At 43.9% G+C, this 27,987-nt stretch overlaps 2 protein-coding genes across 6 annotated transcripts in view; both read left to right on the forward strand.

Moving 5' to 3' along the window:
- Positions 1–2,981: 2,981 nt before the first annotated feature.
- LOC306762318 (uncharacterized protein) lies at positions 2,982–24,053 on the forward strand (the record flags this gene model as incomplete). The annotated part of the gene is made up of 7 exons (XM_079248761.1): positions 2,982–3,118; positions 4,820–4,920; positions 5,592–5,660; positions 16,868–17,112; positions 18,965–19,072; positions 21,811–23,926; positions 24,006–24,053. The coding sequence occupies exons 2-7, from the start codon at positions 4,888–4,890 to the stop codon at positions 24,051–24,053; spliced, it is 2,619 nt and encodes an 872-aa protein (XP_079104887.1). The 5' UTR covers positions 2,982–3,118; positions 4,820–4,887.
- The window catches only part of tacc2 (transforming, acidic coiled-coil containing protein 2), a 33,289-nt gene continuing 29,237 nt past the window's right edge, over positions 23,936–27,987 (forward strand). For all 5 annotated transcript variants that reach the window (XM_079249286.1, XM_079249288.1, XM_079249289.1 and 2 more), the window contains exon 1: positions 23,936–27,870. In XM_079249286.1, coding sequence (XP_079105412.1) covers positions 24,098–27,870 — 3,773 coding nt within the window. In that variant the 5' untranslated portion in view covers positions 23,936–24,097. The remainder of the gene's footprint in view (positions 27,871–27,987) is intronic.

A 27,987-nucleotide genomic window follows, 5' to 3' on the forward strand; every position in this document is an offset into this window, starting at 1 on the left:
TGCTTATGCGCCGAACAGCAGTTCAGAGTACCCACCCTTTCTGGGGTCCTTGGAGGGAGTGCTGGAGGGTGCTCCTTCTGGGGACTCCATTGTTCTGCTGGGGGACTTCAATGCTCGCGTGGGCAATGACAGTGAGACCTGGAGGGGAGTGATTGGGAGGCATGGTCCCCCCCCTCTGAACCCAAATGGTGTTTTGTTATTGGACTTCTGTGCTCGTCATGGATTGTCTATAACGAACACCATGTTCCAGCATAAGAGTGTCCATATGTACACCTGGCATCAGGATTCCCTGGGCCGCAGTTCAATGATCGACTTTGTAGTCGTATCGTCGGACCTGCGGCCACATGCCTTGGACACTCGGGTGAAGAGGGGGGAGGAGCTGTCAACTGATCACCACCTGGTGGTGAGTTGGCTCAGGTGGTGGGGGAGGAAGCCGGTCAGAGCTGGCAGGCCCAAACGTGTTGTGAGGGTCTGCTGGGAACGTCTGGCTGAGTCCCCTGTCAGAGCGAGCTTCAACTCCCACCTTTAGCAGAGCTTCGAACATGTCCCGAGTGAGGCGGAGGACATTGAGTCCAAATGGGCTGTGTTCCGTGCCTCTATTGCTGAGGTGGCCAGCCGGAGCTGTGGCTGTAAGGTCGTTGGTGCCTGTCGTGGCGGTAATCCCAGGACTCATTGGTGGACACCAGCAGTGAGGGATGCTGTCAAGCTGAAGAAGGAGTCCTATCGGGCCTTCTTGGCCTGTGGGACTCTGGAGGCAGCTGATGGGTACCGACGGGCTAAGCGGCATGCGGCTTCGGCCGTTGCCGAGGCAAAAACTCGGGCATGGGAGGAGTTCGGCGAGGCCATGGAGAAAGACTTCCGGACGGCTTCGAGGAGATTCTGGTCCACCATCCGGCGGCTCAGGGGGGGGAAGCAGTGCTCCATCAATACTGTGTACAGTGGAGATGGGGAGCTGCTGACCTCAACTCGGGACGTTGTGGGTCGGTGGAGGGAATACTTCGAAGACCTCCTCAATCCTACCAACATGGCTTCCCATGAGGGAGCAGAGCTGGTGGACTCAGGGGTGGACTCTCCTATCTCTGGGGCTGAAGTCGCTGAGGTGGTCAAAAAGCTCCTTGGCAGCAAGGCCCCGGGGGTGGATGAGATCCGCCCGGAGTTCCTTAAGGCTCTGGATGCTGTGGGGCTGTCCTGGCTGACACGCCTCTGCAGCATCGCGTGGACATCGGGGGCAGTACCGCTGGATTGGCAGACTGGGGTGGTGGTCCCCCTTTTTAAGAAGGGGGACCGGAGGGTGTGTTCCAATTACAGGGGAATCACACTCCTCAGCCTCCCTGGTAAGGTCTATTCAGGGGTCCTGGAGAGGAGGGTCCGCCGGATAGTCGAATCCCAGATTGAGGAGGAGCAGTGTGGTTTTCGTCCTGGTCGCGGAACAGTGGACCAGCTCTATACCCTCTCTGGGGTCCTGGAGGGGGCATGGGAGTTTGCCCAACCAGTCTACATGTGCTTTGTGGACCTGGAGAAGGCATTCGACCGTGTCCCCCGGGGGCTCCTGTGGGGGGTACTCCGGGAGTATGGGGTACCGGACCCCCTTGTACGAGCTGTCCGGTCCCTGTACGACAGGTGTCAGAGCTTGGTCCGCATTGCCGGTAGTAAGTTGGATATGTTTCCGATGAGGGTTGGACTCCGCCAAGGCTGCCCTTTATCACCGATTCTGTTCATAACTTATATGGACAGAATTTCTAGGCGCAGCCGAGGGGTTGAGGGGATCCGACTTGGTGGCCTCAGGATTGGGTCCCTGCTTTTTGCAGATGACGTGGTCCTGTTGGCTGCGTCTGGTCGTGATCTCCAGCTCTCGCTTGAGCGATTCGCGGCCGAGTGTGAAGCGGCTGGGATGAGAATCAGCACCTCAAAATCTGAGACCATGGTCCTCAGCCGGAATAGGGTGGATTGCCCTCTCCGGGTCGGGAGTCAGGTCCTGCCTCAAGTGGAGGAGTTTAAATATCTCGGGGTCTTGTTCACAAGTGAGGGAAGGATGGAGCGTGAGATCGACAGACGGATCGGTGCGGCGTCTGCAGTAATGCGGGCTCTGCGCCGGTCTGTCGTGGTGAAGAAGGAGCTGAGCCAGAAGGCGAAGCTCTCGATTTATCAGTCGATCTACGTTCCTACCCTCACCTATGGTCATGAGCTGTGGGTCGTGACCGAAAGAACGAGATCTCGTATACAGGCGGCTGAAATGAGTTTCCTCCGCAGGGTGGCCGGGCTCTCCCTTAGAGATAGGGTGAGGAGCTCGGTCATCCGGGAGGGGCTCAGAGTAGAGCCGCTGCTCCTTCGCATCGAGAGGAACCAGTTGAGGTGGCTCGGGCATCTGGTCAGGATGCCTCCTGGACGCCTCCCTGGTGAGGTGTTCCAGGCACGTCCCTCGGGGAGGAGACCCCGGGGAAGACCCAGGACACGCTGGAAGGATTACATCTCTTGGCTGGCCTGGGAACGCCTCGGGATCCCCCCCGCAGAGTTGGCAAATGTGGCTGGGGAGAGGGAAGTCTGGGCTTCCCTGCTTAGGCTGCTGCCCCCGCGACCCGACCCCGGATAAGCGGCAGAAGATGGATGGATGGATGGATAGTTCCAGTTTGCTTTATATTCATGCAACTGTTTTATTATGTGTCGTTCACTACCAAATACAAAGTCACAAAACTAGCACCACCACTTTAAAAATCACATGACGCATAAATGTAAAAGTTCAAATAGGCACTGGTGGTACAATATTTCACATCTCTACTCAGGATGGGCTCTAACACCTCCCTCCCCATCATCCGCTTCAGTTGTAGGAGTGTGTGTTTGTTTACAATCTTCTTTCCTACCACCCTCCCAAAACAGACATGGCTTCCCCAGCTCTGGTTTGGTCTCCTCCCCTCACCCACCCTTCCCCTCCCTCCCCATGATCTTGTCCCCATGTCTCTCCCTGTCCTGTGTTGAGTGCTAAAATAGCTACAGAGAAAGCAGGACTCCTCAGGAGACAGGACAGAAACACTGGCCTTGAGTCTGACAGCAAACACATTGGAGGGGCTTTGCCAAAGCTGGAGGCAGACTCTGTATGTGGAAAATTGTTTTGTTTGCAGGGGTAAGTAATTTGTCATTAGCAAACTTTACTTGTGATACCATTTTTCCTTTATTTGTGTAATTCAAAGCCATCTTTCTGTAGTAGTGGGGCCAGTGTGTAAAATGAGAAAAGGAAAGGATACATTTAGAAGATTGTGCTGAAATTAGTGTTTTATTTTTTAGCTTTTAACAACATCTTCAAATATTGAGGATGGTAATGTTTTTCATATTACCATCTTGGTAAAAGAAAAAATTGATATATTTGTTGTATTTTTTTTCTTGGTTGATTTATAATATGTCTATAATCTGAGAAAGCCTATTAATAGAGTTTGTTTTCATGCCAGTAGTTTGTGTCTAGGAGGGTGGGGGTCAGATACAGGGCAGGAAATGGTAAACTCTTACTGTTAAAGCAAGGACATATGGTGCTCATCAGAACCCAGGTGATTAAAAAAAGATGGCTCATGCAGAATGATGGACAGGCAGTGATGAGGTGAGAACTGACCTGGCTACTCTCTAATCATATGATTTCTCACAGTGCTTTCCATGCTGCCAAAGAGCCTTGAAACAGTGCCACTAGTGGAAGTCGGTAAAGGGGTTGAAATTACACCCCATTCACACAAATAGCCGGCAGAGCAGAGCAGGCATGACTGATGAGCTGCCACACCAAAGAATAAATGAGAATTGAGAAATGAGAAGATTTTGCTCTTTTCCGGGGGATAATCATCTGAAAAGTGTAAGAGACAAAAAAAACAAAACAAAACAAAACAAAAAAAAAAGAGTTGCATAGAGCTCACATTACACAGCTGGGATACACAGCTTTTGTTTGGAAGTGATGTGTGCACAACAAATAGTGCACACGACTGGAATAAAGTCTGACAGAAGTGACTAAGGCAGATCTCTATTTATATATTCTTGTATATTCAGGTCAGTGCTTTCTTTCTAAACAGAGAGCTACCACACAGCCCCTGCAGTCAAACACGAAATGCACAAACAACCTTTCTGTGGCACGTGTTTATTTCTTGTTTGCAAGAAACATTCATGTGAGAGAGGAACCTAATAATCATAAACCATATTTAATTGTATTGTAAAAGTTATGTTTTTCCTAATTGGATGTATTCAGTTAATCTTGAGTTGCAATCCTTGACTTTAGATAAACTCAGTTTTATGTGGATACAGTATAATGCCTCTTTCAGGATTAGTGCTGCCTCCTGCCTTGTCTAACAGACAACGCTGGCAACACTGCTGGATGCCAAGAGACACCACAATCTGTTATTTACCACACAAGGATTACCTTACAGGACTGTCCTGCCTCAGTCAGTGTGTCAGTATGCTAGTCGCAATCACATGAACGCAATAGCTTTTTAGGAGGCAGTGCTGCATCTTTAAAGTTATTTGAATCACATGCAGGTTACATTACAGAGATGTATTTAATTCTGGAAGAATGAACATCTATAACACATAATAATCAGTAGGGATGTTGCTTTCTGATTTTAGCAGAAATACAGCCTGCAGTTCATTCCTGGACATGGTTTTTTTGTGTAAGAGGTCGCTAATCTGTTAAATAACACACATGCACACCATTCCTTCTCACCCTGTCCTAGTTCAACCTCATACCAAAGGACTGTAATCCTGCAGAGCATGAGTCTGTGACTATTGAGGCTCTACAGGTCCCCTTTGTCCTTTCTCTAGAACAGACATATGCTGATGGTCTCTCTGTTGATAGTGTCTTTCAGCCAGCTGATGTGAGAGGCTGCTGGTTTGGGCAATTGTGGCCCTGCACCTGGCTGAGCCATGGGGAACGAGAGCAGCACAACTGAGGCATTGGTAAGAGCATGACTGCTCATTGCTACTTGCTGCTCCCGTGCTACTTTATGTGCTCTGAGGACTAACAGAACTAACACTTAGTAGTATCATGATTACTAACTGCTGGCTTCATTAAAATGCACAGGAAATGGTACACTTAGCAAAGCTACAGCTTCTCTAATGAGCATAAGGCTATCGTGCTTTGCTTTATGTTGTGGTTAAGTATTTCATGACAGACAAAGGTAAACATTATAGTTTTGAGTCATGAAATTAATAATAACTTTTATTTATTCTTTCACACCTTCTTTTCAAGCTCTCTTCCTTATAGTAAATTACATAAATTATTCCTAATTTGTCTGTCCTGCAACATTTGCAGTGTGATTTTGTACAAAAAAGGCACGAGGATAAAAAGGCATTTTCCCATGTGATTGGAGGACCTCAGCTGTAGGTTTCTGGATTAACTTAATAGGATTAACATAAACATTTCTTTCTTAAATGTAGACTTTACTGTACTTATATAAGAGACCCTATTTCAGCATGATCACACAAACTAGTCATAAGTTTATTTAAAAACAAGAAGCAAAAATTCAGTTAAAACCAATTCATTTTCTTTTGGTAAAAACTCTACACTGACATCTCGGTAGAAGTTAAGAAAAATATCTCTTGTTGAACTATGTAATTCCCCATTACAGCCAGAAGAGGGCGCTCCAGAAAATGTTGTTCTTTTTCCACCTAAGGAAAATCAAAATGACTCCTTGCAGGTAGGATATCTGAGGATCCGTGAGTATGAAAACAAAAAGATAGCTTGCATGAACTTGAGAGTGAAAGGCAAACACTAAGCTTATGTTTTTCTTCAGCACTACGTAGAACCCATAAAAACATTTTGTTAAGAAGGCACATTCATCACAACTTTTAAAGTGACATGACCTTTGTGTTAGTCTCATTCTGGATTGAGACTCACATAGAGACTGCAAGATTATTCATGCGATAAACCGGCTGGATATGATCTTGTCTCATTTTTTTTTTTTTGTGTCATATTCTAATGGTTGTGACATTTGCAGAGGGCTCCTCTATGTGCTTGTTAGGATTTTTACCCCTTTGATTTGCAACACATTAGGTTCTCCTTTAATTAGACAACATGTCAAAAGGATTTATTTTCCCATGTTATGCCATACTGGCTGAGTGTCTCTTTGCTTTATCTTTTAAAATAAGTTTATTTTATGTTTGGATATTCCAATTATTATTTAAGATCTTATTTTTGATTACAAATTATTTAAATTTTTCTTTAATGGCTAAAACACATATATGTGTGATTTAAAATTAAATGACTTGATAAAAATTTGTTTAAGATAATTTTTTATGCATGAGTAATGTTAAACACTCTTACATTTAATATGTGCAACATGTTTGCCATATTCTTACATCTAGCAATCCAAAAACTCGAAAGGGACATCTTTTTAATTCAGTGCACCAAAACAATTACACTTCTGGGACATCGATCTGGTCAATTATGTGCTACTCATAGTTAAGTGAGGTTATAAATCAGTTCCAGCTTTTTTGTTAATGAATTTAATAACAGGTGCACTAGAGGGTTGCTCCAAAAACAGGAACAGTTTTACAAGTTGCGGCCATTGTCATTTCTTCCTCATTCCCTCATCTTTGCACCAGGGTCAGTGTCGCTGCTGGTAGCATGAGGTGATACCTATAGAGGCTGCACAGACAGTCCAACTCCTTCAGGATAGATAAGCAATGCGGGCCATTGCCAGGAGGTTTGCTGTGTCTCCCAGCACAATCTGAACATTATGGAGGATATTCTAGGAGATAGGCAGCTACATTAGGGGAGCGAGACAGGGCTGTTACAGGTCCTAAACCCATCAGCAGGACTGGTATTTACTCCTTTGTACAAGGAGGAACAGGATGAGCTCTGCCAGAGCCCTGACCTCACTGGTGTGAATATATCTGACAAAGGAATCAAATAGATTTCATGAGGATGGCCTGAGGAGGGCTTAAATAAGCAATACTGAATATTTTCCTCAATAGGAGAATCCCCCTTATCAAGGGCTAATTTGAAATCCATCATGAATCCTACTAGTACTCTGAGGTGTCTTCAGTCAGTAAAAGTCAGTATAATGTTGATTTTACTTTTATCTCTCTTTTTCCTACCTTTTCTTCTTCTTACCTTTTCCTCTCTTCTTCTGAAGTTATATTGCTAGTAACTAACAGTGCAAATACAATAAAATTCAGCTGTATTGTGATGCAGCATCCCGAAAGTGAAAATTTTAAGTGTGGTTTCCCAGACTCAGAATACTGAGAAAACACTTACAATAAGATACACATATTTTTTAGGTCAGAAAGTTACATAGTGCTGCTTTAACTCCAGGGCTCAAGCTCTGCAGGTTTTTAGAAGTCTCTATGCTCCAACACACCTATTGCAATGCAATGCAATGAAATGAAATCTAATGAAATCTATTTAGATCAACTCAAGTAAAATCAAATTTTGTTTATAAGGCACTTGTCATATAAAAGTAGTACCAAGTGTTTTACTTAAAAACTATTTTGGCACATTAAAAAAGGAGCCTTCACACACACAAGTATAAAACTTAATGATTTTTTAAAACATACACCTGATCATAGTCTTTTGAATGCAGACATGCACCCACCCACAAACCCACATAAGAACAACATGCATTCAGCAACCCTGCCACCAACATATTGTTGAGTCATGTAGCTCATAAAGAGTTAACATAATTGTGTGTATTTGAGTGATCCCTCATGCTTTTAAAGGTAAAGATAAATACAAGGAAGACTCATAACAATAAATGACATGTTTATATTCGAATGATCAACCAGATTAAACTTATATCAACAGTGTGTTGATAATTGATACAGATGCACGGCGAAGCTGTTAGTTATGATTACTGTTATAATACCTCAGTGTCACACAGTGATCAAAACTGAACAAAGAATTAACTTTTGCAATCCAAAAGAACTTAAGTGTGTGTGTGCCCAGGTGTGTATGCAACCAAAGCTTTTAGTGCACAAACTGATCCTCTCCCAGGGGGGTCACTGCAGGCCCAGCCCTTGGCCTAATTCCCAGCATTCACCTGCAGAGGCACTGTCATTCAGTGCAAGCAGGCAGGGGATACAGCAGTAAGGGAAAGGGGGTGGGGGGGCCAGGCCAGAGGTTGATATGAAAGGACAAAAGAAAGAAAAGGGAGAAAGGCATTAGAGGAGGAGGAGGGGATAGAAAGAGAGCTGAGTGGGAAGAGTTTACAGTAGAGGGGGGAGGAGAATACTCAGCACTTCGCTGTGGCCAGCCCAGTCAAGTCAGTTTACAGTCTCAGCAGCAAGCAGCTCTATGTTTGCCAGTGCATGCTAGTGTAGTGTTTCTACGGTGCACACACATTCTCACACACACACGCACACACATGCTCTCTGCAAGAAACAGATGAGGCTCATGGAAATTTAAGAGGGGAGCGACAACGACCGAGGAGAAGACAGGACAGTGGAAAGAAAGAGGAAGTTAGCTGAGTCAGTGCAGGAGAGCAGAGGGAGCGTCAGCAGCATGTGTTGCAGCATGTTTTGGTGTCGTCGCCTGCCCCCTTCATAACACAGATCTCTGCAGAGGCTGCCTGTACAGTGAGCATGGCACAAGGGTAGCTGCAAAGGTAGAGCTGCACTGCACAGTAGAGTCACCTTCAGCACAGTGGAGCGCACTGCTGGGTAAGTCCACGACAGCGATGAGATGGGATGAAACTTGTGGGTTGTGTAATCAGAGGAGATAGGTTTAACACTGGGCTGTAGACAGAGTGGGTCTATCTGTGACTGAGCGAGAACTGTCCTGCTTCTGCACTGCCTTTCTCAACGTTAACAACAGTCATGTGTAAAGCATTTAAGTTTTGTTAGCATGTGACATGTTGAATTAACATGGCTTCTGGATGAGTAAAAGTTTCCGGCAACTTGCTTTGTGTTTTGGTCCTGTGGGTTAATTAATTACAACTTTCTGGATGGGATGTCAGACTAGCTAAAACAAGGGCCATGATTTTCCACCTATCTGAGCGCCAATGGGTTCAAATGACCCCTCCACTGACTTTTAAAACTCTAATATAACTGAGGATGATTGTTTGCTGTAAACCTGGTCATGTTTTGCAAACTGGTACCTGTCATTCATCCCACATGTTTGGGTTGATAATATTAGAAAGGTTACACGTTACCTGCTGTAAACATCATACATTCACAATTTCCACTGTCATTTTAGTTGGTCCTCATGATAAAATGAAAGATTTTGAGCAGGAAACAGGAAGCCTAAGACATACAACTCAGTCATGTTAAGTCTGTTCACATCTGAATACGTGATTGCCAGGGGCAAGAAGTCATTTTCTCTCAGTCTGATTATGTGGCATTAATACAGAAAACAGGAGCAGTAGTGGTGTGATCACACACATTCACTGTCACACTCCTGTAGCAATGTTTTTCTTTTTTCCTTCTTTTTTCCTTTAGTCTTTTTTTATTTTAATGAGTGTGGGGGAGGTGTACAAGTTAGGTTTTTTATGTGGTTGTTCAATGTTTTAGGTTTTCTTGTTTTTTTTTCTGCCACCAAAAGCAGCAGTGAATGTAAACATTCAAAAATAACCTAGCATGACGTGACATCATTATTATCATTATAAATACATTTAACCCTTAAGGGCCCAACCAATGAAAAAATGGTAAGAAGAGTCCAATTTTTGAATAGGAGGTCATTATTTGACATTTTAACAAAAGTTAAAAGGATATACATCCTGTATATTCTGCACACCTGTGGTGAAAACACCCTCCAGAAAATGGTTCCTCTGGCTCCCTCTGGTGGAACCTGAAAAATGTCCCAAAGAACCCACACCCCCTGACACCCCCCCCCCTCAACGACCGCCACTAGGCGGTCCAGAAGAGCACGACGGCCGAGAAGCCTCAAAATCCGTGATCAACGAGGGTTCCATGATGAAAGACCGGGGCACCCACGAGCGGTCCTCAGGGCCATAACCATCCCAGTCAACAAGGTACTGCCAACCACGACCCCGTCGACGAGCAGCAACAATCCGGCGGACAGCAAAACAAGGGTGGCCATCAACGTCCAGGGCGGGAGGAGGGGGCTCGGAAGGAGGGCACAAAGGGCTAGACAGCACCGGCTTAAGCTGGGACACGTGGAAGGTGGGATGGATGCGCAAATGACCAGGGAGGCGAAGACGGACGGAAGAGGGGCTGACAATGGAGAGAACCTCATAGGGCCCAATGAACCTGGGGGAGAGCTTCCTGGACATAGATTTCAACGGCACCTCACGTGAGGACAACCACACCTTTTGGCCTGGAGCATACAGAGGAGCGGGGATTCTGTGGCGATCAGCAAAACGCTTGTTCTGTTCAGTGGAGCGGTGGAGAGCAGCAATCGTGTCAGACCAGACTCGCCTGCAGCGGCAGATATGGTGACGCACCGAGGTGACAGATATGTCCGTCTCATCAGCAGGAAAAAGGGGTGGCCGATAACCCAAGGAGATCTCAAATGGGGAGAGGCCTGTGGCGGAAGAAACATGCGAGTTGTGCGCATACTCAATCCAGGGCAAGTGTTGGCTCCAGTTCGAAGGGTCAGTGGACGTGGCGCAGCGGAGAGCAGCTTCCAGTTCCAGGTTCAGTCGCTCTGTCTGGCCATTAGACTGAGGGTGATAACCTGAAGTGAGACTGACCTTGGCTCCCAACGCAGAACAGATATGTTTCCAGACTTGAGAAACAAACTGGGGACCACGATCTGAGAGGATCTCCTGAGGAATGCCATGTAAGCGAAACACATGTTTGACAAGGAGTTGAGCAGTTTGAAAAGAGGTAGGCAACTTCTTCAGTGCTATGAGGTGGCAGGCCTTTGAAAAACGATCAACAACCGTAAGGATGGCTGTCATACACTTAGAGACAGGCAAACCAGTGACAAAGTCCACAGCTATGTGAGACCAAGGTCTGGAGGGAGTGGGTAGTGGCTGCAGCAAACCAGCAGGAGGTCTGTTTCCAGTCTTATTTCTAGCACAAACAGGACAGGCCAGGATGTATTCACGAACGTCTCTGTGGATTGTGGCCCACCAGAATCTACGTGTGATCAGGGAAACTGTGCGACTTATTCCAGGGTGACACGAGAACTTGGCCGTATGGAACCAGTGAATGAGACGGGACCTCACAGAAGCGGGAACATAAACACGGTTGGCCGGCACATTACCTGGAGCTGACTCAGTCTGTTGGGCTCTTTTCACAAGATTCTCGATCTCCAGGTGAGTGTACCAATGGTGCAACTGGAAGGAAGAATAGGAGAAGGGGACTTGTCATTGTTGACAGGGCAAAATTGATGGGACAGAGCATCAGGTTTGGTGTTCTTGGAACCAGGACGATAAGAAATCACAAGGTTGAAACGGGAGAAAAACAGTGACCAACGGGACTGGTGAGGATTCAACCTTTTGGCAGATTGGAGATAAGAAAGATTCTTGTGGTCCGTCCAAATCAACACGGGATGTTCAGCTCCCTCTAACCAATGCCGCCACTCCTCCAGAGCTAATTTGATGGCAAGAAGCTCACGATCACCTACATCATAGTTTCTCTCTGTGATGGACAAGCGCCGGGAAAAAAAAGCACAGGGCCGAAGCTTGGAATCTGAGCCTGAACGTTGGGATAATACAGCCCCTACACCTGCATCAGAAGCATCCACCTCCAGAACGAACTGTTTCATAGGATCTGGTTGCACAAGAATGGGAGCATGCGAGAACTTGTCCTTGAGGTCAGAAAATGCCTTGGTAGCAGCAGGGGTCCAGGAAAAAGGGACCTTGGTGGATGTGAGAGCCGTTAGAGGAGCAGCAGTTTGGCTGTAATTCCGGATGAACCGACAGTAGAAATTTGCGAAGCCCAAAAACCTCTGTAGCTGTTGCCGTGTCTGGGGAATGGGCCAATCCCAGACAGCTTTGGTTTTCTCAGGATCAGTGCGAACCTGCCCACCCTCAAAAATGTAACCCAGGAAAGTCACAGAGGATAGATGAAATTCACATTTCTCAGCTTTCACAAGAAGCCGATTCTCCAAAAGGCGTTGCAGGACTTGACGAACATGGTGCTTGTGTTCACTGAGGGTCTTAGAGTAGATCAAAATGTCATCTAGATAGACAAACACAAATACATTCAGAAAGTCACGGAGGACGTCGTTAACGAGGGCTTGGAACACAGCGGGTGCGTTGCAGAGTCCAAAAGGCATCACTAGATACTCAAAATGGCCAATCGGGGTCTTGAAGGCGGTTTTCCATTCATCCCCTTGTCGAATACGGATAAGGTGATATGCATTTCAAAGGTCCAGTTTAGAAAATACAGTAGCGCCATGAACCTGTTCAAAAGCAGATGTAATTAGAGGAAGGGGATACTTATTCTTCACTGTAATCTGATTCAAACCCCTGTAATCGATGCACGGTCTAAGTGTTCCATCCTTTTTGGACACAAAGAAAAACCCTGCTCCAAGAGGAGATGAAGAATGGCGGATTATTCCAGCAGCTAGGGAATCCTTGATGTATTGCTCCAGTGAGGCCCTTTCTGGATGAGAAATGTTGTAGAGTCGGCTAGATGGCAGAGGAGCTCCGGCAAGAATGTCTATGGCACAGTCATAAGGCCGGTGTGGTGGTAGGGAAAGAGCTTTGCTCTTACTGAACACCTGCCTGAGGTCTGCGTATTCTTCAGGTACTCCAGAGAGGTCAGGATGCTCCTCCACATTATCCATAGACAAGGAAGAGGGAAGAATGGCTGACTGAAGACAAGAAGAGTGACAAAAAGCGGACCAGGATTCCACCCGCTGGTCAGACCAATTAATGTGTGGATTGTGTTTCTCCAGCCAATCGAAACCTAACACAATGGGCGAAGATGAAGTGGAAAAAACGTAAAAGGAAATGAATTCATGATGGTTGCCGGACACAAGATGGAGCGGCTTTGTTCTATGAGTGATGTGAGGGAGGGGACGGCCATCGAGAGCTGCAACCTTAAGGGGAGATGGCAGTGGCTCAGTCTCAACATTATGTTGCAGAACAAAAGTCTGGTCAATAACTGTGCGCTCACAACCGGAGTCAATCAGGGCACTGAGAGAAACAGATCTATGGTGGATCAGGAGATTTGCAGGTAAACAGAAACGGTGAGATTTCGCAGGGAGATTCTTGTCCTCCTGAACTCCTGCGGCAACAGGAGGACTCACCAGTTTAACCTCTTTGGACAAGCAGCAATAAAGTGTCCTGAGTTGCCACAATAAATGCACAACTTTGCCTCTATCGCTCTTCTGGGGAAAGGCGAGTTCTGCCAAGCTGCATGGTTTCAGGTTCCGTACAGGATGGACTCACAGTGGGCTGGGGTTGCATAGACACAGAAAGGGATCTGCTAGGTGATCTACCTGACCCATTTCGCCTCATTCTGTCTTTACTCTTCTCTCTCAGTCTGTTGTCCATCTTAACTGCTAGACTGATAAGATCATCCAAGGAATCAGGTTCATCTAGCACAATCAGTTCATCCTTTATCAGATCATTTAAGGCATGAAAAAATGCACTCTTCAAGGCTGTTGTGTTCCAGGAGGAAGCCGCGGCTAGGGTGCGAAATTCGATGGCAAATTCAGCCACCGGGCGCTGTCCCTGTCGTAGCTTCCACTTGTTAAAGCCGATTTATCCGTTACCAGATCAAACGTGGCTTTGAATTCATGAATAAATTCCTGAAATGAACATCCAAAATCTTGATACGCCTGGAAACGGCTCTCTGCCCATTTTAATGCCTTGCCAGTCAACAATCCCAGAATGTAAGAAATCTTTGCATCATCAGAAGGGAAGGAATGCGGGGCCCGATTAAACACAAGTGAGCATTGTAACAAAAACCCACCAACACGGCCCAACTCACCAGAAAACGTCTCAGGAGTGGGAATGGCAATGTCGCGGGGGGGTGGAGAAACCAAGGGTGAGACAGATACCTCAGAATGCGCAACAGGTTGAGGTGGAGGAGTTTGGAGGCTCTGCAGAAGATGTGTAATCTGATCCAGACGTTGGAGAGTTGCGTTCTGCTGTTCACCAAGGGTCTGTAAATCGGTCTCATGAGACTGAATTCTGGAGTGTTGTTCTGAGAGAGTTCTCCATATTGCTTCTGCTGGGTCAGAGTGGCTTGAGTGTTCTGTCATGGTGCGAAGATGTTGGACCCACATGCACGATCAAGCAATCTGGAAAATGTGAAAATAGTTTATTTGGTGAACTGAGGGGATGGTTCCGGAAAGATCCAAAGGCGGGGTTTTCTGCAAAGATAGATTTATGAGTAATGGAAATGAAGGAATGATTCTCAGGGAAGTGAAGGTGTCCTACTTGTTTCGGAGTTGCCGTGAATTTGGGTGGTGTCAGGAGGTCCGAGAGGATGGATGTTGGCAGTGGGTGCCAGTGCGGGTCCTTTCGGTGGAGGGTAGATAGGCAGCGACAAGCTGATCAGATCCGGAGGATAGCCAGTGGAGAGAATGCCAGGTTATTGGTAGGGAGTGTTTGCTGGAGATGATTGGCTGCTGGGAGGGAAATCACAGGTAGCTCGGGAGAGTCCACAAAGGAGTGTCTCTGGGGAAAAACAAAAATTTGTAAAGTTTCTCAAAGGTTAGAGGATACAGGAATTTGCTGGAGGGCTTAGGTTTTACCACAGAGGCTCAACGCTCAAGCGACGAAGGACTGGCAATCAGCTCCAGATATAGTGCTGGTAGATGATCTCTAATTCTCTACAGGTGTGCAGGTCTGCACACCTGTGGTGAAAACACCCTCCAGAAAATGGTTCCTCTGGCTCCCTCTGGTGGAACCTGAAAAATGTCCCAAAGAACCCACACCCCCTGACACAATTGTAATGTAATATTTGCTATTTGTTACCATGTGATGTGTCAAAAATCTTGTAGGTTTTTGCTTTCTGGTGTCTATTAAAGCTGGCGGTAGGTAATGTTGGGGAGCTAGCAAGATCTGAAAGTAGCACCCTCTCTTGGCTCCTCCCCCTCTGGTTTAGCTCCTTGCGTGATCCAAGGCTTTTTTCTTACCTCCGCCAAGTAGGTTATGTTTATCTATTAGTGTTCAAGATAACGCAAAAAGTTACAGACAGATTTGAATTAAATTTTTAGGAGTTGTTGGAAATGTGAAAAGGAAGAACAGATTCAATTTTGGTGGTGATCTGTATCACCGTTTGGCTCCAGGAATTTTTTTTAAAGTCGTGGCAGAAGTTTGTGCTCTCCGAGTGCTTTTCTAGTTCGCAGCTTTTTCAACCAACTATTTTCTATTTCTCGTCTGTTTAGCGGGAGGAGGCAAATGAACCGAGCTGCATGAAGGAAATCCTTCCTGCATTTTCTCAGCCGTGAAGAAGCTTTTGAAACATAAGAAATGAACAACTTCAATTCGGCCCAAACCTTGTGATTGGTCAGTTTTCACAGCTTTATAGTAAACTGAGGGGTCTAACTATATTTCATGTTGTTCATGATTGAAGAATGTACAGACTACTATCAGGACGAAGAAACACTTCACCCAGAGAAAAAAAAAATGTCTCTGAGCACACAGACTTTAAGGTGCAGAAGACAAAAGGTTGTGTGTAACAGGATTTTCAGCAAAATGTTTACCATAAAGTGATGCCAAATGTCTCAGAAACTGTGTGTGTCACGTTGGGCCATGTTTAAGAGGTAAGAGGGCATGGTTAAGAGAACACTTTGTATAAAAAAGAAAAAAAAAAAAAGGAATCCTCTACTTTCAACAAATACAATTAAAGTTAAACTGAAAATAGCATCTTACTAGTATGAGATGGCTCAAATAAGCAAAAAAAAAAGTCTTTAAAAAAAACACAGCACAACAGATGTCTTTTTATTCCCAGGTTGATTATATACTATGTCCTAGCAAGATTTTCACTTCTAGTTTATAAATAATTATTGAAGTGCCTTATTTCTGACTATCAGAACATCTTTGGAGAGCTTCATTGTGGCAGTCTCGTTGTGTCCTCTCCTGCACATCAGATTAATTTAAAGCTTAAATTGCATTGAAAGTTTGTGTCAGATTCGCAAATGTCTGGTGTGAGCATGTATAAGTGCACATTTGCATGTATGCGGTTCACTTCAGATTGACTGCCTCAGTATACATTCTTATCTGTGAAATAAATCAAAACTTTCCACCGCTGCCAAACTGAGCAGCCCATTCGCGTGAATTTCCAGTGAAATAGCAGCTTGACAGTTGAGTGTTATGTGCCATGAGGGTGATGTTGCTGCAATAACACACCACAGCCAAGCGTTGCTGTATGCGGCTGCAGTTGAACTATTTGAGGATGGAATGAAACACAGTTAACAAGTCCAGATCGAAAGGTAGATCAGGTAAATGACTGGCTGAGATCAAGGGTCATTTTAGATATTTACTCAGGATAAACCAGAGAACTAATGACAAAAAATGGTATCTAAGCTATCTTCTCTAGATCATGATAAAACCAAATCTCTACCTGAGCTTTTTACCATCCGGAAAGACTGGTTTGTCTTCTGTGATTATTCTTTTTTTTTTTTTTTTTTTTTCATTTTTGACATATTACAGATGGAAAACAGGCTTATCTTGATATACTAAAGCTGGTAGCATTAAAATGCTCATAAATTGAGCTTAAACAAAACTGCAGAGGTAAGGCCTCAACTGTGAGCTCAGTTTAAAAAAAAAAAAAAAATTAATATTGCAATAAAATGATTTAAAGAGCACAGAAGACAATAAAAACATTGCTGTCCAAACAGCTGTTCACTTAGCACTTTAACTGCTTGGGTGGAGTTACTCTATCTGCACATGTGTTGTCTTTAAGCATTAATCTGTGGGTGTTCCTCTGTTTGCTTGCAACATGCTCATTCTTGTTTAAACACACACTGTGTTGTGTGTAGCACACCAGAACTTCAACATGGGGCTTGCTAACATTATAATTCACTATCCTGCAGACTGAAGCTCATGCTGAGAGTTTGACTGAACGGGACAACAAAACACTGCTTACTGAGGTCTCCACCAGCCATACCAGCCTGCTGTCTCAGCCGGTGCTCCCAGACGTCCCAGTCATCGCCGGAGTGGAAGAGAGCAGAGGTTCTGCCACCGACCAGGAAGACAAGGAGGAGCTCGAGTTTCCTCATGACCTGCTTCCTAGTTTGGATTTCAGCAGTGAGCTCAACATCTGGGAGTCCTCACTGGGGTATGTAGAGGGGCTGCACACACTCACAGCTGTCTTTCCACCCCCTTGAGATGTAGCCTACCCTTCAACATCACCACTGCTTCACCTTGACATTTGTTTAACATGTGCTGGCTTGTTTCTCTTGTCTTCCTAGTTTGATGTACTACAGAAGATTAGCTCGGATTAGAAATCTTGTTGGAAACATGTGGAACAGTCAGTCAGCCTCGTTTTAGATACAGAAAGTATTTTTTGTTTTATGCAAATGATTACAAATCAGCAAGGCAGAATACTCATAATGTAGAGGCTTGCATCATATCTATGAGTCAAGAAGCAAAGGTGGGTTACCGTGATTTAGAATGAAGTATAATACAATGTAACATGACTTTGTCACAGTTTGTGTTGCTGTGCAAAGACAATAAACATTTTAAATTGCAAAATGTATTATAACTTTGTTTGTCCACAATAAAAAATGTCTCAGTTTCATAACAGCGATTATAAATGAGTAAAATGACTTAATAAGTAAAATGAGTAACATTACTTACATTTTGTCACTTTTAGTATCTACAAACACATCCCAAAGTAAAAAGAAGTATTTGTGCGGTGAGTTAAATATGATCACTGAGAGCATCATTAGATAAAAGTCATTGAAGTCATTAGCAATTACTGCCACAATTGGAGCTGATTAGGCCTCTTTTAATGTTGAGTTTTCTGTACAGGAACAACGGACAAATCTAAAAGGAGACGGTGACAAAAACACAATCTGACAGTTTGTTTTCCAATCTTGTACTTTTTCTAATATCCTTAATTTTTACTCTTCTTTTGTGAGATATTGAATCTTGGAATGAATACGTCTGAGTAGATTTAAAAAGAAAAATCACAGCTACATTTGTGTTAATAACATAGTCACACATTTTCTACATCAGATACCAAAAAATTTGAGAAACCCCAGGTTTAACTTTAACCTGTGTAGATGTTTTATCTTATCTCAATTTTTAATAAAAATAAAGGAAAAACATAACATTGGCAAGAACGTAAGCTGTCAAACAACTGTCTTTAAGAAGAAAGTGGATTTTTTGCTGCGACTGAAATACATTGAACTGATATTATGAAATGTAAATAAGTTAAACTAAGTAGAAAATTTTAACACTTTTTGAATGCTTAATTAATTCCCTCTTTGTACGTGGTGTTTAAGTGTTATTTTTGTCTTTTTTTTTAGAAGATTTTGTAGAGACAGGCAAGAGTGTCAGTGAAAGATAGAGAGTAACATGCTATGAAGGGCCCCAGGGCCAGGATTCGAAGCTGGGCCGGCTGCTGTAGCCTCTGTACATGAATAGACTGCTCATCTAATGAGCATTCGCTGCCCTCTGGCATCTGAGTTAATCCACTGTCTTCTCAACATTGTTGAGGAACCTTTTAGGCAATAAACAGGCGTAAAAATGTAGTGAAAGCTTTGAGATTTCTTCCTTATGATGCCAGCTATGTCAGTGAGGTGCAACCACGTAGTTCTGACAAGCGTATGATATGGACACGCATTTCGAACTTTCTTTCCCAATCACACAGCCTCATCATCCCCTCACACAGCTGCAGTCTTCCTAAATCTGCAAAAAATCTATTTATTATTTTTTTTCTACATGAAGGTGTTTTGCCTTTTGTAATTTATGGGCGAAACAGACATACATATGGCTGTAGGATTATTTTTAATCCTATTGTTTTTGACTTGACAATTTTAATACTTTTAAAACACTTAATAATTATATTATATCAAATCTTTTTTCATTTATAGTTATCAGGAGACATGTGTGTTTTAGACATTCAGTCATGTGATATTGATTTGTGTGAATGTGTGCGTGTGTACTTGGATCTGTGTCGGCAGAGCTCATAGTAGGTCAGGAAAGAGGGAATGCGAGCAGATGAACCCCCTGCTGGTGGGGCTGCAGCATCACATGGAAGTCAGTCCTTCACCAGTGGTTCTAGATATAAGGTACTGCATGACTCAGCATGAATAATGGATAGCAGAGTAATTACTGTAGGAGTGTGCGTCAGCTTTAGATGAGTCAAATCAGAGACTTTGGACTAAAACTAGAAGATGGCATTGTATCTTATGTTTCTAACTCAAACTCAAACATGAATGTTATTTCTGTAACGTTGCTGATTGAAGCTGACTTGACGTGTGGCGATTTGTTTCTCAGTTCAGGGGAATTGTGTGCAGACTTTGTTCTGCTTGGGAATTGCCTGGTATTCGGTTTTTGCCTGAGTGTTAAGGTCAACTGCACTAATATGACTAAGAATTTAACATGTTCTGACACCCTGAAAAAGCTGCACAAGTGCAAGTATTATTGTTTGCCATGAATGTAAAAAACCGCTGTAAACATTTTTGTGTTGAGCACCTTCGTATAATTTGAACAGCAAAAAAGGATAAGATAAAAAAAAAAAAAAGTTCCAATTTCTTTGTCAACAGCTGCACATTAACAGGATAACAGAATGAAAATATACTGTAAGAGACATCTGGTCTGTTCCCCGTCAGGCAGTGGCAAGCATCAGCTTGTTGTAGGGAAAAATATGCCAGCTGAAAACACTTCAGTCTACATACCCCGCCCTTTAGTTCACAGTGCCAGATCATTTAGTTATGGGCTTGAAAGGCAGGTTAGTTAGGTGAGTAACATGCTGGGATGGCTGCGGTTGTGTTCACAAGGAACTGGTGGAACAGTCATGGAATGATCATGTCAGACTGGATAAACCAATTACACACAATGATGCTCCTTACATCATATAATTATAAAAGGATGATCTTCAACATAAAAAAGACTGTCAGATAAAGTGAACAATGATAATCCTTTGATGATGTTGTTTTGCTGTGAAATCAAATGCCATTATGGATAAAATACCAACCAGAGGTTCCATGTTGATGCCCTAACTGGTCAAAGGGGGTGACATACACCCTTTACTCAAGTTTAATATTGTGACTGATCGAATCTTCATATTATCAATTTAGTTAGGCTTAGAAATAAAAGAATATAGACATATATATCTAAATTAAATGCAAATTATCTTACAACTGAATAACGAAGGTTTAATGGCACACTAGATTACGGAAATGCAATTACAGATTAAAATACTTAATTCTCAGTAAATAGGACTGATGGACTCAAAACTACGACCCAAATCAAAAACAAAAGGCAGTATACTTTTTTTGGAGTGTAACAGAATGTAATAATCTGCAAATGTCATAAAAAGAACACATAAACATCAAATGTAGAAAGTTATAGTTTTACTGTTTTAATATTTTAAAAGGGGAAACAATTTCCAGCAAATTCAGGGGCATTAAAAAATCTGCTTTAAGAACAATTCATAACCAATAACGTAAAAAAACCATGGAGAGGAAAGGTCTTTCAGAAGTGAAGGGCAGAAGTTTTATGATTTCCTCAAAACTGTGTCTAAAATTTTTATAGAAATTTTAGAATCATATTTCTTCATGTAGAATTGTTAAAACTTTAAATATTCCTCATGGTGTGGGGGTTTATTAGTACCTGTGAAACTGGCAAATTACATATCTGGCAAGGCACCTTAAATGGTGGAAGGCAGGAATGGGAAACTCTAGTCCTAGTAGTGTACCGTAGATATTTTCCTCTTTCAACACAGTTAATTCAAATTAATCGGCCATTATGACAAAACTTGCAAAACTACTATAAGCTGTTATATCCTTTTAATTTGAGTCAGGCATGTTGCAACAGTAAACCATCTGAAATCTACAGGATTGTGCTCCTTGAGGACCCTTATTGCCCTTCCCTGGTGTAATGTATTTACAGAATTGAGCAGAATTTGGCAGAATGATATCTTTCCCAAAGAAGCCTTGTATATTTCAGCAATATTGAGCTGTCCACTTTCTGTATCTATTGACCAGAGCTACTTATAGAAGTGTCCTGGTGCTAGACTGGTCTGCATGCAGTCCAGACCTTCCACCAACTGCAAACACTTGCATATCATGAAACACAAACTATAACAAAGACTCAGGTCTTTTGGGCTTCTAAAATCCTACATCAGACAGGAATAAGATAATATTCTTCTCCTGAAGGTTCAGCAGCTGATCGCTTTAGATTCCATATATGTACGGACAGTTGTTTAAAAATCAGGGATACACATTAGCAGCGCATAACTGTCGTAATTTGGTGGTAGTTTACTAGAAGTCACTTGATTTGAATTTTTACAAAGCAGTATTAGTTTCATTACTGATTTATTTTTAACCACTTCCATTATCTGTTAACATCCCTTGATTTTGAAGAAGTTATTTTATAATCAGTAAAATGCTGCATTAATTATAAACAAATTAATACTGGTAAATAGTAAAAGTGTAGGAATTAACATTGAAGTAATAAAATGAATATGAATAATAGCAATTGCAATGACAATAAAGTCAAATCAAAGTGCTACTTCTTGTGAAGCTTTTGTTGTAATTTATCTTTATGTTTATAAGTGCTTCTTGGTGTAATGGTCGTTTTGAACATGTGCGTGTATTAACCCCATGTGTTTGGAAACAGCTGATATCAGTGCTTGTTCAGGACTGCTCATCTCAGAATAGGCATCCTGAGTGCAGCTGTGTGTTGTGTGTGCTGTGTCTGCGCTTGAGTTTCTACTCTGCTAATAGCTGTGTTCTGTGGCATCATGGAATGAGCAGCTGTCTGACTGTTCAGTCCTAACTGTGTCACCCTGCCCTCGCCGCAGGCCTCATGGCTGCGACCCACTTCTCACAGATGTCCACCCTTCACCTCAACCTTCTGCCACACCTCAGTCAGGACCCCTGACCTCTTCTGCATCTGCGTTCTTAGACCAGGAACTCCAAGAGGCCTTCCAAGAATGCGAAGAACAAATGGTGGCACTGGGCATGCTCACAGAAAACCCAAGGAACACTCCTGAGAGAGTTGATGATTTTGGGAAGACAACCAGTGAGGTGATGGTTAATAAGTCCAGTGAGTCATTGACACCACCTCCAGTTGTAGTCCAGCCAGTACATAGCAACGGGAGCCATGGAAACAAGAGTACACATGGAAACAGTGAGGTAGCAAAGAGTGAGACAGATACAGTCATGTTTAGTTTTAGGAATTATATTCTAGGCACTGAGAATAATGTTGGGACAACAGAGAGTGAAGTAAAAGGTAATCAGAGCATGGATATCTGTGAACACTTAGAGATTAAGCCAAAGGAAACAACACCAGAGATACTATCAGAAATGGCAACAGATTCATGCAAAGAAAGTCCAAAACTTGCGGCATTCAGTGAACAGAGAGTTGCTCCAGTAGGAAAACAGGCAAATTCTAGTGAAGCTAATGAGGTAAAAAGCTTCCTGTACAATTCAGAAGTTACAGAGAAAAATACAAAGGAAGTAACAGAGACTACAGACAGAAAGACAGAAAAGCTAGACGACACGTGCAGTGTAAGCCTTTGTAAAAATGAAACTAATAGGTCATTTGCAGTGACATGTGAGAAAGACAGAATATCAGAGCTACAGTTAGAAGCCCAGGCAGGAGCAGACCAGCACAAAGATAATCAATCACAGTCAAAAACAGACAAACGGATGAGTTCAGCACGTGGCACACAGGCTGGGCAGAACAAAGAGGCAAAGAAAAGGAAACACAGAAAGAAGAAAAAAATGGACACGCACTCTGAGAGTGAACAGAAAACAAAAACGGCGATAGAATCAGAAAATGAAACGCAAGCTACGTCACTCATAAATGTTGGCTCTTGCACAGTGTCACCAGAGAATGCAGTATCAGTTTCAGAGGCAGACGTTCAGACTGTGATTTTGGGGGAACAGCCTGATTACAGGTTCGATTACAAGCAGCAGCTGAGTCCAGGGGGAGTACCAGGCTTCAGCCTGCCTTTAACATCCTCTCATAACAGTCAGGATTATCTTACTGCCTCCGCCTGTTCACCTGTGTCCAAGCAGGCTCTTTCACAGAGGCCCCATCAGTCAGATAACCACAACCATATGGATACTCAAAACATTATAAATCACTGTTCCTACAAAAGCTCACAGTGGGAGCAGCATGTAACTGGAGGAGAAATCAACATCCAAAATACACCCACAACAAATGTCCAAACTACACATATCAAACCAGCTGCTGGTGGAGATACGCGATCAGATGCACCAATACTACAAGCTATAGTGCCCACAGAAGCAAAAATACTCACACAAGAGCATCAGAACCCACTCTCTGATAGCAGAACTAGTGTGGGAGGGAGGTGTGTGGATAGTGCCCTTGAAAAAGCTTTAAATGTGGCTACTGCGTTGCCACTGACAACACCCACGTTGCCAGAAGTGATACAAAGCAAGGGAAAGGGAGAAAGTGTGAGGCGTGATGTGCTGGAGAGAGTAGCTACTGTAGCAGAGAGTGAGAAAGGAGAAGGGGAAAACGAACGAAGAGGCTTTGAAAAGTGCATCAGCTCTGCAGACGGAGAAGGAGACGAAGTCGCGGACAGCCCCCCTCAGCTCTCGTTAATCTGCTCACAAGGAAAATGCACAGTTGCATTCTCAGCCAAAGAGGGACAGACTGCATGTGAGGAAAGCTGCAGCAGCAAAATGCCACACAACTTGGCTGAGGAAGAAATTAAAGGACTGAGAGGGACGAGCCTTCGCAGCTCAGAGACGGACATCTCGCTAGCTGAAGAGGGAGACGCAGAAAAGGAACTACAGCGACTGGAAGCCTGTGTCAGTACCTCTCCCTTTGGGCTGCTTACACGTCCTGATTTTCTGGATACCGGTGCTGCGAGATTGGAAAGATCAGGAGAGGGAGGAGGAGGAGGAGGAGGAGGAGGAGGAGGAGGAGGAGGAGGAGAAGAGGTGGGAGAGGAAGCGAGGCAGGCTGGAGATCACGCTTCATCCAGCCAGCCAGAATGCTCTGCTGCTGGGGTGTCATCAGTCGAAACAGAATCGCGTCCGCCCACTGATGTTGCCGAGTCACAGCTGAAGTCACAGAGCTGGAGTGAGCCGATTGATAAAATCACTAAGGGCATGTGCTGTGAACAGGACCGTCTCTTCCACCCCTGCCAGGAACAGCGTGGCGTAGCTATTTCACCTCACACTTTGCAAGGACCCAGCAATACCAGTGGAGGAATAAAGGCTGATCTCGTGCAGAATCTGTTTTCAGAGGAGGTATCGCCTTTGGGACAAATTTATGAGGACTCATCCATCACAAAGACAAACTACAATCAAATCTTCCTGCCTTTAATTTCACCTCAGCCTTTGACTACTTCACAGCAAACCAAGCAAGAAGGGGACGGCGGTCAACAAGTTCTACCTGTCAGCACAGCAGAAGAAAAAACAATTAAAAGTGCAGCAGAATTTCAAGTCAAAGACCTTCCCCAGTGCAACCGAGGTAGCCCTGCTATGTCTGCAGTAGCTGTGGGTGTATTTGACAGCAATAAAGCAAACAACAGAGTTCACTTTGCAGATGATGTGAAACAAACCATCAGTTCCTCTGTGGATTTCCAGAAGATGCCAGCTCCATCGTTTGATTGTGCCTCTTTGCCTCCACTGACTGTCCACGAGAGCTTGCACCATCCAGTGGTTGAGGCCAGTTACACCTTTAAAGAATTTCTAAGCTTGAAGAAACCAGAAAACCCCACAAACCCAGCTCCCAATGAAGACGAAGCAGCAACACCTGGATCCACTGACTTTCCAAAGCTACAGAAGGATGAGGAATCAGATAAAAAAGATACCAAGAGAGATATCGTCAGAGATCATTCAGGTCATGACAGCTTTGAAACAAACACTGCAGATGTGCAGCCTGTGGTCACTGCTCATTCAAACCAGCTTTCATGTCCCAGTGAGAAGAATCAGACAGGTAATGAAGATTGTAATACTAATCCTGATGAGCTGCATGCAGAGGCTAAAAGCTCAGGTGAGACTGACTTGGATAAGGAGTCGTCTTTAAAATTCAGTGTTACTGGGATTTTCGAAGAAAAAGACAGGAGCCAGGATCCTCCGCTTGTGCTTCCAGCTGATGATGTCAGCTGCAAACCTCTTGCCACTGAGTTCCTTGAAGATGCCGATCCCATTTCAAAATTGGAAATTGAGACCTCCATCTGTGCAGCTTCTCCTGAGATAAATCCTTGTGTCCCCAGTGGTCAGCCTCCCAGTCAGTCATGTGAAATACATCTTGGTGGATTAGTTAACGTGGATCTAATGAAAGGTAGGGAGGAGCCTGAGTTTAAAACTGGCTCTGCGGATGCGATAAAAGATGAAATGGTAACTTCAGAAGTGGGAGCCTCTGACCAGTCAAGTTCTGCTGTTGACCAATGTATTAAGAATCCACCTTTTGTGCTGCAGCCTCCTGGTCCAATGTTGAGTCATTTAGAGTTCATTACTGACTGTGATATCTCTCTTCCTGAGCAGACAGATAACTGCAGTGCTGATGGAGACTGCACCAAATTCTCCGGAGAGGTGGATGGCTATAAAAGCGGCGAAATGACACAAAGGTTTCTCGCACAGGATATGGAGCACAGTGATGACACAATTAAAACAGATGGAGTTTGTCTGGAACTGCAGGATGAAAACAGTGCTGTCCCGTCTGTTGATGAACTTGAGGATTATGGTGCCAATATTGAAAATGTTCCTTCACGTCAGACAAACTGGCTTCCTGTTTCAGATGATGTACAGTCACAGGATGGCTCCGATAATGTACTTTCTCATTGCCACACTAAGCCAGACTTTATTGACAATAAACCTGTTAGCTTCAAAGCATCCATTAAGGATGAACTAATAAATGTCAGTTCTGACCTCTCTGCCTCTGACATGTGTGACAACATGGAAGAGAAAAACAAAATGGGAGATGCAACATTGCTCCTGCTGGAAGAGAAAAAGAAAGAAAATGAAGAGACAACAATGGAAAAACAAAAGGAAGCAGCTGACAGCAGCAATGAGCAGACTGGGGACACTGAAGCTTTGGAGCCACCACATGAAAATGAGGCACAAAAGACTGAATTGTTATCAAATAATATAAAAAAGGAAGCAGGAAGATGTGAAGAAAGAAAAATTGAATCTAAAGCTGAGCCTGAAACTTGCTGTCTTCCATTCAGCAGAACTTCAGGGACATCTGAGGACATCCAGCCAGCCGAGTTAGAGTGCTGTAGTGAAGCTCAGACAATTCATAACCAGAGTTTGCGCCAAACTTTGACGGCAGCGCTGGAATGCAGCCCTGACGCTGATGCTGCACGAGATTCAAGTGCAGTTCCCAGCCAGTCACAGTCGTCACTAGATCTAAACTGTTTTGCTCAGCAGCAGGAGCAACAGCAGGAGTGTGTGGGATCCAGACAATCCACAGAGAAACTGTCAAATGGCATCAGAGAAGGGGAGGAAAATCATAACAGTTACACCCAAGCAGCAATGCGAGGAGTAAAAAGAGGAGCAGAGGAAGGGGACAGCTCTGTTGAAAGTTTGTGTCAGACAGGAAGCAGGGATGAGTTGCCAGAAGAAGACAGCAGTGGCATTAGAGGAGTAATAAGTCAAGAGAACCGCAAGGGAGTAGATGTGCCATCCCACTTTTCCAATGATTTAAATGGAAATGAAAGTGCTGGTGAGAGAAGTGCCTTAGTTGATGTAGGGATCGCAAAAGTTACTTTACAACCAGGTGAAACAACTGAGGAGATAGACCAGAATCAAGGCCCTGGGTTACAGGTTGGTGCTTTGGATGCAAATTTAATGCCAGACACCGAAATCGTGAGTGATCTGAATGGTAAAGGCCAGCAGGAAAACAATCAGTCAGCTGCCAGTCAAGACCGGCAAAGAACACCTGAGACGTCAAAGAACAGTGCTCTATCTGTCGAGTTTGCTTCACGGCAGCTTGAGACTTCCCCTTTACAAAATTCAGTTTCATCGAAGGCAAGCACAGATAGTTGTGATGTTTGTACAGATGTTATTTCAAGTGTGAACCGGGCTGAAGAAATTTCTACAGAGATTGTCAGTTCACTACCAGAGCCTGCTGGGCAGCCAGAAACTGGGGGAAAGGATTTTGGCGCTGCCATGGCTTTCAAAAGCGAGAGTGGTGAAACTGGGGAGTGTGAAATTAAGGATACAGTGTGCAAGCCTCCAGAGCTACAAAGCTGCAGTAAACCTTCAGTCGCACAAAGAAGCTCAGTCATGCAAACAGCCATAAAAGGCCACGATGTTGAAGAGATCACAAAAGAAGATGAGGCGGCTTTAGGGAAGGAGAAAGTTAGCAGCCATGGAAAGGAACAAAGTGAGGTAAAAGTAACTGACAGTCATGAAGAAAAGGAAGAGCAGGGGGTTGCAGATTTATATCCTGGAGAAAGAGGAATAGAATCAGTCTCAGGCCAGGTTCATAGTGGGGTGTCCCCCAGTAGCACAGAGACAGCTGTTTGTACCTCACAGTGGCCTACTGATCTTTCTAAGGCAATAGAAAATAACAATGATGTCCCAGAAAAAGTCATTTCTATTATTACCTCAGCCCCTACTGGCGTTTCATCAGCGTACCTGGACGATTTCCCATCAACCCATGCACCGTTTAACGAGTCAGAGAAACCATGTGAAGTTACTTCCTCAAAGACCCAGGATGACCCTCAGTCTGATGGAAAATCGCTTGAAAAGGATTCTGCCTACAGCTCTCCTGGTGAACAAGTGTCTGTGAAGGTAGAAGCTGCTGGTGTGTCAGAGTCTCCTGCTCCTGGACAAACAACTGAGGAACCAGAAACTAGCTGGATAAAAGCCCTAAAAGAAGCTGCATCTCTCTCTCAGAGGGAACAAGCAGAAACAAGGGATATGTTGAGGTAAATAAGGGAACATGTATGTATTTAAAAAATAACTATACCTGCTAAATACTTTAAAGGCTGCAGATTTGATAAACATACACACAAACCCTGAGAGTTATCACAAAAATGTAATGG

Source organism: Telmatherina bonti (assembly GCF_933228915.1).
Source record: "Telmatherina bonti genome assembly, chromosome: 11".
NCBI classification, from domain to species: Eukaryota; Metazoa; Chordata; class Actinopteri; order Atheriniformes; family Telmatherinidae; genus Telmatherina; species Telmatherina bonti.